The 18,875-nt window shown below is 27.2% G+C and overlaps 1 protein-coding gene across 1 annotated transcript in view; it reads left to right on the top strand.

The window, feature by feature from the left end:
• The window catches only part of LOC135931455 (kelch-like protein diablo), an 85,526-nt gene that overhangs the window by 40,535 nt on the left and 26,116 nt on the right, over positions 1 to 18,875 (top strand). Inside the window, exons 7-8 of the mRNA XM_065468581.1 lie at positions 12,214 to 12,342; positions 13,829 to 14,005. Of these exons, the coding sequence (XP_065324653.1) occupies positions 12,214 to 12,342; positions 13,829 to 14,005 (306 nt within the window). The remainder of the gene's footprint in view (positions 1 to 12,213; positions 12,343 to 13,828; positions 14,006 to 18,875) is intronic.

Raw genomic sequence — 18,875 nt, 5'->3', positions numbered from 1 at the left:
AACTTATAAAATAACGATTATGACAATTGTCACATTAAAATATTAACCTTAAAAAGATCATATAAAATCATCAAAAAAGTTTCATAAAATCCACCTCATTTAAAAAAAAATAGATAATTTTAAAAAAATGATAAAAAAAATGATAAAAGGTTTCGCCTAAAAGATTGTTTATTTATCAGCTCCGTGAAGTTGGCCGAACATTTGGAAGCAATAACGATGAATCATATATCATTTTTTAGTGCTTATTAGTGCTTTAATCCGTATAGTAGCCGAATTTAAGGAAAAAAAGTTATAAGCAAAAATAAAAATTTATGCCAACTTCACGCTTAAAAGTCGACTGAACGCACTAACGATGAAACTTATATCATTCTTTAGTGCTTAATTAGTAGAGGTTAGTGCTTCAATCACTTTTGTAGCCGAATTTAAGAATAAAAAGTTATTGGCGAAAAAAACAAATATTTGCGATGTGTCAAAACAAAAACTAGAGTAGTACTAAACATTTGGTTTTCGCCATTATTTATTGCTTAATTAATGTATTTAAATTCCGTTATTAATTTGGTTAACCGCCATATGGAAAAAAAGTTATAAGCTAAATAAAAATTATGACGTCACGATTTAAGCGTGAAGTTGGCCGAACTTTTGGAAGCACTAACGATGAAACTTATATCATTCTTTAGTGCTTCGTTAGTAGAGGTTAGTGCTTCAATCACTTTTGTAGCCAAATTTAAGATTAAAAAGTTATTAACGAAAAAAACAAAAATAAACAAATATTGGTAACGTGAAAACAATAACTAGAGTAGTACTAAACATTCGGTTTTCGCCATTATTTAGAGCTCAATTAGTAACTTTGAATTCCGTAATTAATTTGGATAACCGTCGTATGAAAAAATCGTAATACGCTAAAGAAATATTTTTAGGTCAAATTTTGGCCAGAAAATTATAAAAGCACTAACGATGATATTTATATCCTTCTTTAGGGCTTCCTTAGTAGAGATTAGTGCTTGAATTACTTTTGTAGCCGATTAAGAATAAAAAGTTATTTGCAAAAACAAATAATGGCGACGTGCCAAAACAAAAACTATAGTAGTACTAAACATGCGGTTTTCGCCATTATTTAGTGCTTAATTAGCAAATTTGAATTCCGTAATTAATTTGGTTAACCGTCTTTTTAAAAAATTGTAATACGCTAAAGAAATGTTTAGAGGTCAAATTTTGGCCAGAAAATTATGAAAGCACTAACGATGAAATTTATATTCTTCTTTAGGGCTTCCTTGGTAGAGGTTAGTTCTTCAATTACTTTTGTAGCCGAATTTAACTATAAAAAGTTATTTATGAAAAAAACAAAAATAAACAACTAATGGCGACGTGCCAAAACAAAAACCATAGTAGTACTAAACATCCGGTTTTCGCCATTATTTAGTGCTCAATTAGTAAATTTGAATTTCGTAATTAATTTGGTTAACCGTCTTTATAAAAATCGTAATACGCTAAAGAAATGTTTAAAGGTCAAATTATGGCTAGAAAATGATTAAAGCAATAACAATGAAATTTATATCCTTCTTTAGGGCTTCCTTAGTAGATGTTAATTCTTCAATCACCTTTATAGCCGAATTTAAGAATAATAAGTTATTTGCGAAAAAAACAAAAAAACAAATAATGGCGACGTGCCAAAACAAAAATTATAGTAATACCAAACATCCGTTTCGCCATTATTTAGTGCACAATTAGTAAATTTGAATTCCGTAATTAATTTGGTTAACCGTCTTTATAAAAAATTGTAATACACTAAGGATTATGTAAATATATAAAATTATAAAATATGTAATTAAACCTAATTAAAAAAATTATAATTTATAATTATATAATTAAAAATGAAATTCTATAATTGAGTCCCCAAAAAGGAACCATAATTGTGTCTAAAAATTTCTATTTGAATTTTTTGTCGAATAAAAAGAACTTCTCTGGGTTAATTTGTGAAAAGTCGTATTTTATTACCCAGATTTTTTAAAAAACATAAATGTTTTAGGCGAAAAATGCCCGTTAGTAGAAGTCACTACTGTAGTGAATATGAAGTTTTTAAAATTTTTGTATTTGTTTGTCTTTTTAATTTCTGCCTGTGTTATTAAATTGAAATTTATGTTTGAAGGGAATAATGAGACACACGTGTAGTCCCAATGTGATTTGTTGAGGGCCCAAGGTATGGTTGTCATACCATCAGGTCTTAAACCATCTACTTGAGAAATTTGATGGTTCAAGATTGTTTGGAATGTGTGCAGCTGTTAGGCTTCTATTTATTATATGGTTTACAGCTGAGTGTTGATTTATTAATCACATGTGGGAAATTCTGTGGTTAATTTTTTATATTACTCAAAAATTTTTTTGATTACTTGTAAATTTTTATAATATGTAACACATTTCCATAATGTGAAACATTCTTATATAGTTAAATAACTTTCCATAATTATTGTAAAAAACATTTTGATTTTGATATAATTTTTTAATAATAAAACTTTAATAAAGACGAACGTCAAATTTATGAATCGAATATAATTTTATAATGTTTTGGTCTAAAATTTTCTTAGGCGTCGAGAAAGGTGTTAGAAAATTTGAAGGATTAATATGGCAGTAATTTATCGAATCAGGGTACCTCTCAGAATTCCTGCAAAAGTATTAGTGATCTGCATCGGGCATAATTTTTTAAGCCAGGCCCGGTCCTAAATTTTTTTAAAAAAGTTTTGCCGCCTGGCCCGAACCAGAAATTTTTTTAAAAATTTACCGACCCGGCCCGGTCATGCCCGAATTTATTTAAATATAGAAAATAATTTTTAAAATTACTCAAAATAAAAGACATATGTTATATATATGTTGTCTAGTTTCTATAAATAAAATCAAATATTTTTATTTTACATAAAAAATTCAATATATAATTGATAAATTTAGATATATTTAAAAAAATTTCTAGGCCCAACCCTACCCGGCCCTTTTTTTAAAAATATTAGGCCCGAACCCGATTTATTTAAAAAAAATTAGGCCCGAGCACTGTTCGACGGGTACTTCATTATATTGTGATCTTAATATAACTAAAATTTATGATAGGAATAAATATATGAGTAATTTTTTCGAATAAAATAAAACTATGTAAAAAGAACAATTTGAATTAAGAATAAAAAATTTCTGAGAATGTTTTTAACCATATCATTCAATGACACCTCAGAATAATAGATGCTGGATAAAAATGTAGTTGTTCCAATAAAATAATAAAAATTATATAATTATTACACAAGAATGGGGTTCAATGGACCCATTTAGGCAGTAGTGGAAATAATATTTTGTGACTTGGTTATAGCTATTCATGTATTTTGAACCTTAATATATATAAGCTTTTGAAACATTATATTACTCAAATATGGCAGATGATCTACGGAAACAATTGATAGGTTCAGTGCAAAAAGACAATATGCATTTTTTAATTACTTGGGGTTTTTAATCAAACTAATTAGGGTTTAAATTTTACAAAATAAGTACTAAATAATGGTGAAAATAAAATGTTTGTCGCTGATAGATTTTTTGTTTATTTTGTTAATAACTTTTTTATTTTAAATTAGGCTATTAAACTGATTGAAGCACTAACCTCTACTAAGGAAGCTCTAAAGAATTATATAAATTTCATTGTTAGTGCTTTCATAATTTTCTGGCCAAAATTTGACCTCTAAACATTTCTTTAACGTATTACAATTTTTTATAAAGACGGTTAACCAAATTAATTATGGAATTCAAATTTACTAATTGAGCACTAAATAATGTCAAAACCGGATGTTTAGTACTACTATAGTTTTTGTTTTGGCACGTCGCCATCATTTGTATATTTTTGTTTTTTTCGCAAATAACTTTTTATTCTTAAATTCGGCTACAAAAATGATTGAAGCACTAATCTCTAGAAGGATATAAATTTCATCGTTAGTGTTTTCATAATTTTCTGGCCAAAATTTGACCTCTAAACATTTCTTTAACGTATTACAATTTTTTATAAAGATGGTTAACCAATTAATTATGGAATTCAAATTTACTAATTGAGCACTAAATAATGGCAAAACCGGATGTTTATTACTACTATAGATTTTGTTTTGGCACGTCGCCATTTTTTGTTTATTTTTGTTTTTTTCGCAAATAACTTTTTATTCTTAAATTCGGTACAAAAGTGATTGAAGCACTAACCTCTACTAAGGAAGCCCTAAAGAAGGATATAAATTTCATCGTTAGTGCTTTCATAATTTTCTGGCCATAATTTGACCTCTAAACATTTCTTTAGCATATTACAATTTTTTATAAAGACGGTTAACCAAATTAATTATGGAATTCAAATTTACTAATTGAGCATTAAATAATGGCAAAACCGCATGTTAATTACTACTACAGTGAAAGGGGGGATATTTTTTACCAGAATAAAATGACACTATTATATTTTTATTTTAATCATACTTAAACATTAATCTATGTTAAAAAAATATTAAACAACTTTTTTAAATGTCACACTTAAAAAAAATTTTTTATAAAAAAATATAAAAAGTTTTGTCATCACATATTTTCTTTTACTTAGTTAACTATATTTTATGTAGAATAATTTTAAATATAATGATAAATTATTCATTTAAGTTGTAAGATCTTAGTCAGAATCTTTTATTTCTGAAAATAGTTTTTTTTCTCACTTTATTTTATCATATTTGAGACATAACTTTAATTTAAAATTTTATTCAATTCGTATAAATACATATAATTATATATAATAAGAAATATATTCGTAATTACACTAATACATGAATATTAATTAATAAAATATGAAATATTTAATGATAGTTCATAGTCATAAATTGCTTGCTTAAGTAGTACCTATAAATATTAAAAAATGTTAATCGTAATTTATTATATAATTAGATTACTTTAGTCAAGAGGTAGTCCACGATAGCCCAGCTCCAAATAATGTTGCATATGATTATAGAAATTTGTAAAATCATATGGAATAAATTGATTCATTATTTGATTAATATTATTTATTATATGTTCCCTTGTACTTGGTCTGGGAATTAATGACCTGTACTTGTTTTTGAAAACCCCGAAAAAATTTTCAATTGGGTTTAATTGTGGTGAGTATGGGGGAAGATATTCAATTCTCTCTTTATAGTCATCAATTAGATGACTTTTATGTATTGACGCATTGTCCATAACTAATATGGCATCTGGTGGTAATATACTAATAATATCCATTAATGAATTTCGGAATAACATACCATTATATGATCCTTCGATGATTTTATAATGTATAACTCCACAAATTCCTATAGTGCAAAGTACACTTACATTTTTCCCTTTTGAGGGTGGCACCTTTATTGATGGTCTAACGTTGAGTGGTGCCCAAACATAGACAGGTACAACATGAAAATTGATGCCTGTTTCGTCGAGAAAATAGAGTCTTTCTCTGGAGATGTTCAGCAATTTGCGGCAATACACCTGTCGAATATTGATAGCTCCTGGTGTATTCCTGCGATCTGGTTCTTTCCCAGCTCTTTTTGGACCATCGGATGTTTTTAATATATTTCCTTATAGTTCCAATATTTTTTGGAGAACCAGAGGGCAAATTCTCAATTATATCCTTCACCGTGAAGGTATTATTGTCGATTAGTAAATCCATAATTTGCCTTTCAATATTTGCTGTGTCTTTAATTTTTCTCCCTCTTTGTTTAAGGGAGAATTCCTTTAAGGGCTCACCAATAATTTCTGGGAATGTATCCCGTTTTATTTTATGTATTGATGCCTTCGACATATTAACAAATTTAGCAATGTCCTTAACCTCCATCTGTTCTTCCTCTGGCATTGCTAATATTTTCATTACCATTTCAATTTTATCTTTGTTCCAACAATTGTATGTTCTTTTGGGTTTAGGAATGGATGATATTTGAGAATGATTTATATTTTCATTAATAGTTGCTAAAGAATTATTATTTGCAGAAATATTAGAATGTGATTGATAATTTTCCATATCATTCCTATCTGAGATTGGCAAAGAATAATTTACAGAAGTACTTGAGAGTAAAGGAGATGTATTAAAGTTATAAAAAATTGTAGTCTATATTAAACATTATAAGATTAAAAAATTAATTAATATTAAATTAAATATACAAAAATATTAAATTATGTAAATGATATATGAAAAAATATGTTTTTTTTAAAAAGTTTTTTTTTAAAAAAAGTTGTTTAAATTTTTTTTAACATAGATTAATGTTTAAGTATGATTAAAATAAAAATATAAAAGTATCATTTTATTTTGTTTTAACATCTGGTAAAAAATATCCCCCCTTTCACTGTATAGTTTTTGTTTTGGCACGTCGCCATTATTTGTATATTTTTGTTTTTTTCGCAAATAATTTTTATTCTTAAATTCGGCTACAAAAATGATTGAAGCACTAACCTCTAGAAGGATATAAATTTCATCGTTAGTGCCTTCATAATTTTCTGGTTAAAATTTGACCTCTAAACATTTCTTTAACGTATTACAATTTTTTATAAAGATGGTTAACCAAATTTATTATGGAATTCAAATTTACTAATTGAGCACTAAATAATGGCAAAACCGGATGTTTATTACTCTATAGTTTTTGTTTTGGCACGTCGCCATTTTTTGTTTATTTTTGTTTTTTTCGCAAATAACATTTTATTTTTAAATTCGGCTACAAAAGTGATTGAAGCACTAACCTCTACTAAGGAAGCCCTAAAGAAGAATATAAATTTCATCGTTAGTGCTTTCATAATTTTCTGGCCATAATTTGACCTCTAAACATTTCTTTAGCATATTACAATTTTTTATAAAGATGGTTAACCAAATTAATTATGGAATTCAAATTTACTAATTGAGCACTAAATAAAGGCAAAACCGGATGTTTATTACTACTATAGTTTTTTGGCACGTCGCCATTATTTGTATATTTTTTTTTTCGTAAATAACTTTTTATTCTTAAATTCGGCTACAAAAATGATTGAAGCACTAACCTCTAGAAGGTCATAAATTTCATCGTTAGTGCTTTCATAATTTTCTGGCCAAAATTTGACCTCTAAACATTTCTTTAACGTATTACAATTTTTTATAAAGATGTTAATTAAATTAATTATGGAATTCAAATTTACTAATTGAGCACTAAATAATGGCAAAACCGGATGTTTATTACTACTATAGTTTTTGTTTTGGCACGTCACCATTTTTTGTTTATTTTTGTTTTTTTCGCAAATAACTTTTTATTCTTAAATTCGGCTACAAAAGTGATTGAAGCACTAACCTCTACTAAGGAAGCCCTAAAGAAGGATATAAATTTCATCGTTAGTGCTTTCATAATTTTCTGGCCAAAATTTGACCTCTAAACACTTCTTTAACGTATTACAATTTTTTATAAAGATGGTTAACCAAATTAATTATGGAATTCAAATGTACTAATTGAGCACTAAATAATGGCAAAACCGGATGTTTATTACTACTATAGTTTTTGTTTTGGCACGTCGCCATTTTTTGTTTTTTTCGCAAATAACTTTTTATTCTTAAATTCGGCTCTAAAAGTGATTGAAGCACTAACCTCTACTAAGGAAGTCCTAAAGAAAAATATAAATTTCATCGTTAGTGCTGGGTAATTCCATACCAAATCGATAACTTTTCGGCTCAACCTTTTTAATTTCGATAAAATTTTGTATACTGAGAGAATATCATTAGAAAGCATCGAATCCAAAATTTTAGCCTCCTAGTACTCATAGTTCCTGAGATATGAATGGCCAAAAGTGCCAAAAATGACGTTTTTTCGAAAAATGCGATTTTTTAAAATTGAGATAAGTTAAAAAATAATGATTTTAAAAATATAAGTTATATGTCAATTTATAACTCTATTAAGGGCCTTTTATTGAATATTAAAAATTTTTTCAAAATAATATTGTTGCGGTTTTTATTTAAGTTATAAATTTTAAACATGAAAACTCCAAGTGTTTCGCTTTAAATTTTTTTGAATTTAATATTTTCTTATTCTCTAACCTTATATCTATTCATAAAAAAATTTAAACTTGGGACAGCCATGGGTTTTTTAGTTATTGCGATTTAAAAAATCAAAAAATAAATAATATTTTCAAAAATAGATGGCGCTCCTTTATAAAATAACGCGTTTTGTTAAAATTATTATTTTTTTTAAACTTTTTTCCATTTTAAACATAAATAATAAGGTTTTCCAGCATTAATAATTTTAAATTTCGTAAAATTATTTATTTAATTTGTAAATACAATAGATAAATAAAAATTCATGAAAGATATTACTTAATTAATAAATTCGTCTGAAGATTGAGAAATAGTCTCCAGAGTTGTTCTATCTACCGAAACCCATTGTTTAAACGTAATAAGAGCTATATCATAATTTTTCAATGCGTTCTTTTAAGAGTGTCGAGCCAGGACACTCGCTACAGTCACCAAAATAACAGGTTGGTAATGGGGGTTGCAAATCATTCTGCCTATAACATCTCTATAAGTTGTTAATATATCCTCACCATTTTTAGTCAATGTTGCTCATTCACAGCCTAAAATCATTAGTTAATATTCTGGTGTATGCTACAAACGCATACACTATGTGTTCCGCTAGCCCCTGCCAATATGCAATTTTTTGGTCTTAAGCTTGCGAATTTCGAAAATCCAATTGTTATGCTTGAATTACTCTCCTTAAAATGATTATATAATTCTTTTAAATTATTAAGAACTAGCCTTTTTTGAGCGTTCACTCGTTCCCCCTTTTCAATGATAGATAAGCAATCTTTTTTTCCTGGTAATACCCTACTAACTTTATCACTGCAAAAAAAACTTTTAACAATATCAACTGTTTTGATTGAGATATTTTGCAGGCTTTCGATTTGGAGTTGAAAGAATCCCCTTTTCTTTTAAAATGATTTTGGAATTATATGCCATATGATATGTAGCGTTGAATTCCGTTTTTATTTTATTTGCACTCCAATTAGGAGGCAGAATGGTCAGCAATTGATATTTTTTATTTTTAGATAAATTAGGATAATGTAATTTCATATTGTATAGTATATCATTATTGTCTTTTGTGTCCGATTCTGGATTGTTAATTATTATATCTGAAAGAGCTTTTGATATTTTTGCTATCTTTTTTTTGGATAATTTTTTTCAGCTAGTTTTTTTTTCTTAATAGGAGATATTCCAATTTCGTTTAAGGTTTATGATTGTATCTATTGATGCGGATGCTGTGGGGATATTATTTACATATTCGCTATCAGAATTTATATTTTCAATATTTTTTTGTGATAAACGCTTACGACATTTATCACAAATATAGTGTTCCGCCTCAATGTTTGGAAATTGTGTCATCCACGTCGTAACTTTACGCAGGTTCTTTTTACAATAAAAGTGTTTAGATTCTTTAAAAGGATTTGCACATTTATATTTATACATAAATAATTTTAAGAAAAAATTAATATTGAAATATTTGTAAAATAAAAATTAATTAATATCAAGGCAGGTGCATGAAAACTTGTTATAATCTTTCAGAAATTAATTATATTTTCTTATATAGGAATTGTAACTATCTTTTTAGGAAATTAATCATTTATTATAAAAACTAATAATTTTTACAAGTTATCAATAAAGTAATAATAATAATAAGTAAGTCTATCAATTGATCTAAATAATATATTTTCATAATATTAATGCTGGAAAATCTTATTATTTATGTTTAAAATGGAAAAAAGTTTAAAAAAAATAATAATTTTAATAAAACGCGTTATTTTATAAATGAGCGCCATCTATTTTTGAAAATATTATTTATTTTTTGATTTTTTAAATCGCAATAACTAAAAAACCCATGGCTGTCCCAAGTTTAAATTTTTTTTATGAATAGATATAAGGTTAGAGAATAAGAAAATATTAAATTCAAAAAAATTTGGAAAGCGAAACACTTGGAGTTTTCATGTTTAAAATTTATAACTTAAATAAAAACCGCAACAATATTATTTTGAAAAAAATTTTAATATTCAATAAAAGACCCTTAATAGAGTTATACTTATATTTTTAAAATCATTATTTTTTAACTTATCTCAATTTTAAAAAATCGCATTTTTCGAAAAAACGTCATTTTTGGCACTTTTGACCATTGATATCTCAGGAACTATGAGTACTAGGAGGCTAAAATTTTGGATTCGATGCTTTCTAATGATATTCTCTTAGTATACAAAATTTTATCTAAATTAAAAAGGTCGAGCCGAAAAGTTATCGATTTGGTATGGAATTACCCTGCTTTCATAATTTTCTGGCCATAATTTGACCTCTAAACATTTCTTTAGCATATTACAATTTTTTATAAAGATGGTTAACCAACTTAATTACGGAATTCAAATTTGCTAATTTAGCACTAAATAATGTCGAAAATCGGATGTCTAGTACTACTATAGTTTTTGTTTTGGCAAGTCGCCATTATTTGTTTTTTTCGCAAATAACTTTTTATTCTTAAATTCGGCTACAAAAGTAATTGAAGCACTAACCTCTACTAAGGAAGCCCTAAAGAAGGATATAAATTTCATCGTTAGTGCTTTCATAATTTCCAAAATTTGACCTCTAAATATTTATTTAGCGTATTACGATTTTTTCATATGGCGGTTAACCAAATTAATAACGTAATTTAAATAAATTAATTAAGCACTAAATAATGGCGAAAACCGGATGTTTTGTACTACTCTAGTTTTTGTTTTGGCACGTCGCCAATATTTGTTCATTTTTTTTTAATAACTTTTTATTCTTAAATTCTGCTACAAAAGTGATTGAAGCACTAACCTCTACTAACGAAGCCCTAAAGAATGATATAAGTTTCATCGTTTCACGCTTAAATCGTGAGGTCATAATTTTTATTTAGCTTATAACTTTTTTTCCATATGGCGGTTAACCAAATTAATAACGGAATTTAAATACATTAATTAAGCACTAAATAATGGCGAAAACCGGGTACTACTATAGTTTATGTTTTGGCACATCGCCAATATTTTTGTATTTTTCGCCAATAACTTTTTATTCTTAATTCGGCTACAAAAATGATTGAAGCACTAACCTCTACTAACTAAGCACTAAAGAATGATATAAGTTTCATCGTTAGTGCTTTCAGTCAACTTTTAAGCGTGAAGTTGGCGCAAATTTTTATTTTTGCTTATAACTTTTTTCCCTTAAATTCGGCTACTATACGGATTAGAGCACTAATAAGCACTAAAAAATGACATATGATTCATCGTTAGTTCTTCCAAATGTTCGGCCAACTTCACGGAGCTTTATTTATCTAATAAAATTTACAATATAATTCCTCAATAAAAGATGTATTTACAAAGAAGATTGTGAAAATCACTAATAAATTATATTAAAAAGAATATTACATTTTTACAATATAGCAGCATATTATTTTTTTTATTAAAAAAAAACATCAAATAAATAAATTTATTTTCATTTCAAAATAAAACAATATAAATAAAAAATATTAAATCATATCATGTTTATTTGTTGATTGTTGTTAAACGGCTCGTTTTGAGCTGATTTTTAAAATCGGCTAACTCAGTGTTTTATCCAGAAAAATATTATGCAAGCCTGAAAATTTTGATCATAGAAGGAGCAAAGGTCTAGACATATAGTATCGAAATTTTGAGGCTTAGTCAATATTTTTCTCAAAACTAGCCGTTTAACAACATCAGTTGATAATAATAAAATATTTACATTAAATATAAATAAAATAAATTATTTTACTAAAATAAATAAATAATAATTAATGCTATGCATCGATGCAGAATTTTTGACTAATTTATTTTAGCCCATTTTTAGGCTTAGCCAATTTTTAGGCTTAGCTCATTTTTAGGCTTAGCCCATTTTTAGGCTTTACCTAATTAGGCTTAGTTTTCACCTAAAATCTCGGCTAAGCCGTTTTATAGCCGGCTAAAATTAGCCGATTACGCAACACTAGTTCCGAGGGTTCAAGTTCCAAAAAATTTAAAATTTTATAAATTTCTTTAATAATGAGATTTAGGTATCTTTAAAAATAGAAGGATGGGAATATGAGTAACTTAGGTTTGGAGGATGATGCCAATAATTATAAAAGGTATAATTTAGTTTCCAATTGGCATTTCAAATATATAATTTTTTTTATAATATAGGCCGTTACCTTTACATGGCTGGTGGCGAATTCCCGGATGGAATAACGAACTCTGGGTTATGGAGATACGAATTTTTCATTGACGTTTGGCAAGAGTTGCCTGCCATGAATATGGCTCGCACAGAGCTAGGTAATTATGTGATTTATATTTAAATAGGGTTTAAAATAATTTATATTTAATACTTCCTTTTTTAAACTCCATATTTGACTTTATCCTCCTTTATTTTTCTATTTTGTTAATGGAATTCCCCGAATTACTTTATCTTTAGCTAGGTCTTGTAAAATGACCCGTGGATTTTTAAGTTTGGCAGCTCCCACTTATATCGAAAAATATTGATCAATTTATAAACAAGAAGGCCTTAATTTTTTTTTATCAATTATTAATATAATTACATAATAAAAAATATCATTTATTATTTAACAGAAAAATAATATAAAATAAATTGTATAGATACGATTCGGGAATAATTTTTATCAACTTAAAATCAGGGTTTCGACCTGTTAATGTTTCATTTAGTTCTTGTTTTAATTATAGCGGTTTTGCTCTATTCGGGTAGTTCAAAATTATATCATTTTCCAAAATTCATTAAAGTTCCGCTTGATATAAAAAAAATGATCATAATAAAATATATGGATCTTAACATTTTCTAATCTTGTATTTAGTGCATATAAATTTAATAAACTAAATAAATTCACTGAGGCATAAAAATTAGTATTATATTTATTTATATATTTGCAGACTTTAAAAATAGAGCTATAAAAAGTAATATTACACATTGCAGGTTAGATTTTAAAATAATTATTTAGGGTTGACTAAATTAATTGTATATTTTTCAAAAATTGATATATAAACTTATAATTAAAAATGAATATAAAAAACTATTAAGACGGGTTTAATAAGAGACTGGGCAAAATAACTTTGGCCTAGTCTAACCAGAATACAAAAATAACTCAGCATTATTTACTGCAATTATATGATGAAGCAATATGATAGAATAAGTTATCGACAAAATACGTAGACTTTCTATATGAATATTTAATGTAGAATAAAATGATGTTAATAGTAGTTGGTTGACGCTAACTGGATAATAGTTTTCCAATGATCGTTTTTAGGGCTGTGCCGATCCATATATTTTTAACCTATCCTATCAGATATTTTCCGATATACCGGTCCGATATTTATCCTGATTTTTCACCACCCCCCTTTGAACCAAATGTAATTAAGAAATCAATATTTTTTATGCAAAAAATCGAATTATGCATTTAATTTAATTTATTTCTACAATTAAGACTAATTTAAAAAAAAAACAATAAATAGATAAAAAAAATATTATAATGTAAAATAAATATACATAACATAAAATAACAAAAAAAAGAAAAGTAAAAAGATCGGATCGGGTTTTGCGGGTATCGGCCCTATCCGATATTTTTGAGAAACGCTAAATATCGGTGCCGATCCGATCCGATATTTAATATTGGCACAGCCCTAATTTAAAATTTGCTAAGATGGATAATTTTAAAGAAATTGATCGCATAAGTATATTTGAAAAATCTTAAATTGCAGATTACTATCTTAATCTAATAAATATATAATGTCACTGGTATTTTATTAAAAGGCCTAGCTTACTTAGACGGATACGTTTACGCCATCGGTGGTTGGGACTCGACTAATAGGCTCTCTTCCCTTGAACGCTACGACCCTCATAACGCCTTATGGCAGCAAATGTTACCCATGCCTGAACCATTATCCAGCCCAGCCGTCGTCACACACAGGGGACTTCTATACGTTCTAGGTTTTTTTTCACCTAAATTTTTACCGTATCTAGCAGGGACTTTTACATCCCTTAAGTCAATGATGATTTCCCCCCTATTAAATCAAAATTAGCAAAAAAGGAAATTTAAATTAAAACTACCCCCTAGACCCTGTTATCAAGTTAACATCTTGATAAAGTGATATAATTAACCGCTATTGAGGGTTCTGATGTTTTTTCAAATAAGCTGAAATCGATGCTTTATTTTACCGCCGAGTTAAACCACTTTTTCTAATCAACACCAAAAATAGAGGTTTATAGATCACTCTTGCCAATCCGATATTACTGGTATTAAATATATCATATCTGATTTTGTATTCTGTAAACATATTAGTTAGGGCTGTGTCGATCCACATATTTTTTACCGATCCGATATTTTCCGATAATTTAATTTGTTTTATCATTTTATTAAATATAAGAGTATTATATAAACAAAATAAAATTAAGTATGAATAATATAATAATTAATACAAATATTTAATTTAAATAAATGCGAATGTCTTTGTTTGTAGAACTTCCTTGGAAGGAATTAGAAGAGGGACTTAATGGAGGCGGTAGATCTATTCCATTCTTTAACCAAGAGCCCATACATATCAAAGCTTGTATTGTTTTGTTTAAAAGCCTATTCCATTTTTTAGTGACAAGATCTCCTGCTTTCGAAAATATTTGTTCACAGGGGACAGATGTTGCTTGAATTGCTAAAAAATTTCTAACTGCTAATGAGAGGACTGGAAATCTATATAATAAACTATATTGACTATTTAAAAAATATAAAAGACCTTTCACTATTGGCTTTCCACCATACTAATATGTCATCCTTTAATGAAACAAGAGGTTCATTCAAATAGGTGTGAAGTTCTGTTATATTTTCTTCAATGATTTCTGCCGATATATAATCCCCTTCTGAATTTCTTTTTTGGGATAAAATTCTTTCTAAAAAACTAAATTCATTGACTTCTTCCTGGCACAAATGTCTGAAAATTAGGATTTAATAAATAAATATTAAAAATATACCTGAAAATCCGTTATTCCTGTATTTTTTTTATTTTCTATTTTCCTTAAATATTTTAAAAATTTGGTCATATACTCAATTCTATTAAGAGTATTAGGCATGTAAACTTGTTTTAATCTCGGATCCAATAATGTTGTGACATATGATTCATAGCAAAATAATTCTTTGAGATATTTCTGCATTTTAACCAGCATGTTATTAAGAATTTCTTTTCTTATATTGTTATTATCCTTTTTTATATTATTTAAAATTTCATTAATTATATTCTCCATATATAACATGGAAATCCCAACTGTAGGATATTTGGATCCTGATAAATCAAGTGTGGTTTTATAGAAGGGCATTAGAAAATCTACCTCTTTAAGGTCTTCTTTTTCACACTCAGTAAAGAAAACCCCTTTAAATTGTTTGTAATTCAAAAAAAGTACTTCTTCTATAGCATCCATGTTCTAAAAATTAAATATTTTTTAAAAATAATTGGATAAAAATGTAAATACCTCATAAATTGTATTCATCATTAAATAGGAGCTATTCCATCTAATAGAGATATCAGAAGGGATTTTAAATTTTGTAATACCCTTATTTTCACATATTTGTACATATGCTTGATTTATTTTCGGTGATTTATTTATAGAAAAGGCTATGTCTCTACACTTTTCTAGGATAGTTGTAATATATGATAAACCTTCCTGAGATATTAGGTTTAGAATATGGGCACAGCATCTAAAGCCTTTAAATTTTTGTTCCTTATAAATATTCTGCAAAATATCCATGCTTTTTAGGATGTTATTGGCATTATCTGTGATATACCTCAATTACTTCTTTTATAGCTAAGGATATTTCTTCAGAAATATGAGGAAATGGGATATGATTTATATCAAGTAAAATATTTTTTAATGTAAAAGAAGAATCAATATAGTGTGCAGTAATGGCTATAAATGAAATTTTATTTATATTGCTCCACATATCTGTGGTAAAGCTTATTAAAGAATTATTTTTATTTAAAATATCTTTTAGAGAATTTCTTAGTTTCTCAAAATTAGCTGTATAAAAATTTTTAACTTTGTTTTTTGACCAAATTGTAGCAGTTGAGTTTAAATATTTGATTAAATTATGAAGACCTGAACTTTCAAAAGTCTTCATTGGCAGAGAGTCCATTATTACCTATTTTATAATGAGTTGGTTCATATGATCTGTTTGGAATTTATCCAATGGTATTGAAGAAAGTGATTTTGTACTTGTGAAGGGCATATTTAAATTAAGAGTAGATTGTGTTTTTGAGATATTTTCATTATTAGAAGTATAAATTTTATGTTTTATCATGTCTGCTTAAGGTACCTAATTATTTTATTAAGAATGGTTAAATTATTTTGACAATGAATTATTCAGACAGTTTCTTAAGAAAAAATAGATATATAAATAATAACCAAAATATTTTAATATTAATACTGCTTATTTTGATTAATTTATTGCTTAAAAAATTATAAACAATTATTTTGTTACTTGTTGCTGACGATATGTTAAATTTGGTATTACAGTGAACACATATTCTATGTTTTTTATTAGGACTATAAGTAAAATGTTTCTTGGACAAACTTATGGTTTTCATATTGTAAAAAAAATTAACAAAATCTAAAATAACTCCTCTAGAAAAATATCATAAAATAAAATATACAAAAAAATTATATTAATTGAATAGTAAAGTAAACTTAAATATTAATAAAAGACCGGTCCGGACCGTAAAAAATAAAAAGACCAGTCTGGACCACGGTCCTCAACAAAAAGATCGGTCCGACAATCGGCCCGGTCCAGGTCTAAGACCGATAGGACCGGACCGTTGACCTTCACTAATTCAGATACAGTATAAATTCTTTATTCTTTTATTTAAAGTATAAATTCTTTATTCTTTTATTTAAAGTATAAATTCTTTATTCTTTTATTTAAAGTATAAATTCTTTATTTGAACGTTGGCCATAGACCTGCTCAAGGGTGAGCTTACGTGAATTATATGAAGGCCCATCCTTCATATAATTATGCCGATTTTTTTCCTCAAGGATACCAACAAACCTTGTAACCCAGATATGAGGTTATATGAGGGTGAAATTACACCCGAGCCATATATATATATATGTTTAGTAATAAGTATAGCAAAGAAAGAAGTAGAATATAAGAATAAAAAAGAAAAGTCCTTCTTCCAAAAAAAATATAAATTTTAATTTATGAATTTAGTTAGAAATTTGTAAATATTAAATTATAAATTATTTAAAAAGATTTAAAATAAATAAAACTTTGAGTGTTCCTCTCTCTCTGATTGATACATGGATCATGGTATAATCTCTGGTATTAATGAGGTCAATAAAAATCCTAGAGATCAGTTCTTTTTTAGGGTTAATTCTCGATCAAAGCAAATCGATCCTTGGTATTGGTGCATCTTGGTAATATTAAATAAAATAATTTATTGGCATAATTTACCTTCTGTTTCTCAAAATGACAAGCCTTAACCCTAAATGAGATTCAAACTGTAAGGTATTAATGGATTGGCTATAAAATATTTTAAAAATGATTGCAAGTAATTATATTTAATTACTTTGAAGTGACATATTAGTCTCAAGCCTTGATATCGCTGCATCTTGGAAATTTAAAAACATTGGCATAATTTAACCTTTGTTCTCAACAATACAGGCCTTAACCCTATCTGTGGTTCAAATTGTAAAGTTCTATAATTTATATTTCCAAGCTGCATTAATACCAAGGATCACACCTAATATGCCACTTCAATGTAATTAAATATAATAATTTGCAATCATTTTAAAAATATTTTATAACCAATCCCATTAGAACCTTACAGTTTGAACCTCCGATAGGGTTTAAGCCTGTCTTGTTGAGAACAAAGAGTAAATTATGCCCTAAAATTATTTTATTATTTATTATAAAGATGCTTCAATAACAAACTTACAATTGGATTCTTCTTCACATCAGGCACGTACGCAGGAATTTGGTCTGGGGGGGGATAATAAAATTTTTTAAGAAATATTATTTTTTTTAAAATATCAAGCATAAATTTATTAGGACAAATAACTATTTCTAATACACAATTTTTAATTTATGTGAATTATAAAAAAATCACATGTAAAGAATCACTTAAATGACCCAAAATAGAAATTTGATTTTTTTGAGCCTTTACACAAAAAGTTTCTTAGGAATAATTCCATTTTATATGTTATATATTTACAATGTAAAATCCAATCTTCGTTGTGATTGAGCTAATTTTTCAATTATCTCATCCTTGCTTGTCATCAAATGCCTATGAATATTCAAAAGATCCAAACCTTTCAATCTACTTTCAGATGTTGTACTTTTTGGTATGTTTTTCACAGACCTGCAGGCCCGGCCCCCGGGCTGGACAGTATTTTAATTTTTTAAATATACCCGGGCCAGGCCTGAATTATTTTTTAAAAAACACCCAAGTCGGGCCTGAAAATTTTATTTTAAAAAAAGCCGGGCCGGGCCTGAAAATTTTTAAAAAAACCCAGGCCGGGCCGTAAAAAATCTTTAAAAAAAATCCGGGCCGTGCCCTGCAAATGGTACTTCTGCAGGCCTCTGTTATTCTTCTTAAAAAAGAGAATGTTCTCTCATTAGTTTACTAACAAGAGTTTATAAACCCTTTTAATACATTGGGAATTTAATCTAAAATGTGTTTGAAATAATGCAGAGCATCCATAGCATTTTTTGTGACTATATCAACCATTGTTAATCTTATAAACATAGTTATTCAGCTAGTAAAGCATCATAAGATACTTTAACATCCTCATAATAAAAATCTAACAAATATTTTTTTTT

Source organism: Gordionus sp. m RMFG-2023, chromosome 1 (genome assembly GCF_954871325.1).
Source record: "Gordionus sp. m RMFG-2023 chromosome 1, tfGorSpeb1-WG-v2, whole genome shotgun sequence".
Taxonomy (NCBI): Eukaryota; Metazoa; Nematomorpha; class Gordioida; order Chordodea; family Parachordodidae; genus Gordionus; species Gordionus sp. m RMFG-2023.
The sequence above is the reverse complement of the archived record's forward strand: the minus strand, read 5'-3'. Positions and strand labels throughout refer to the sequence as shown.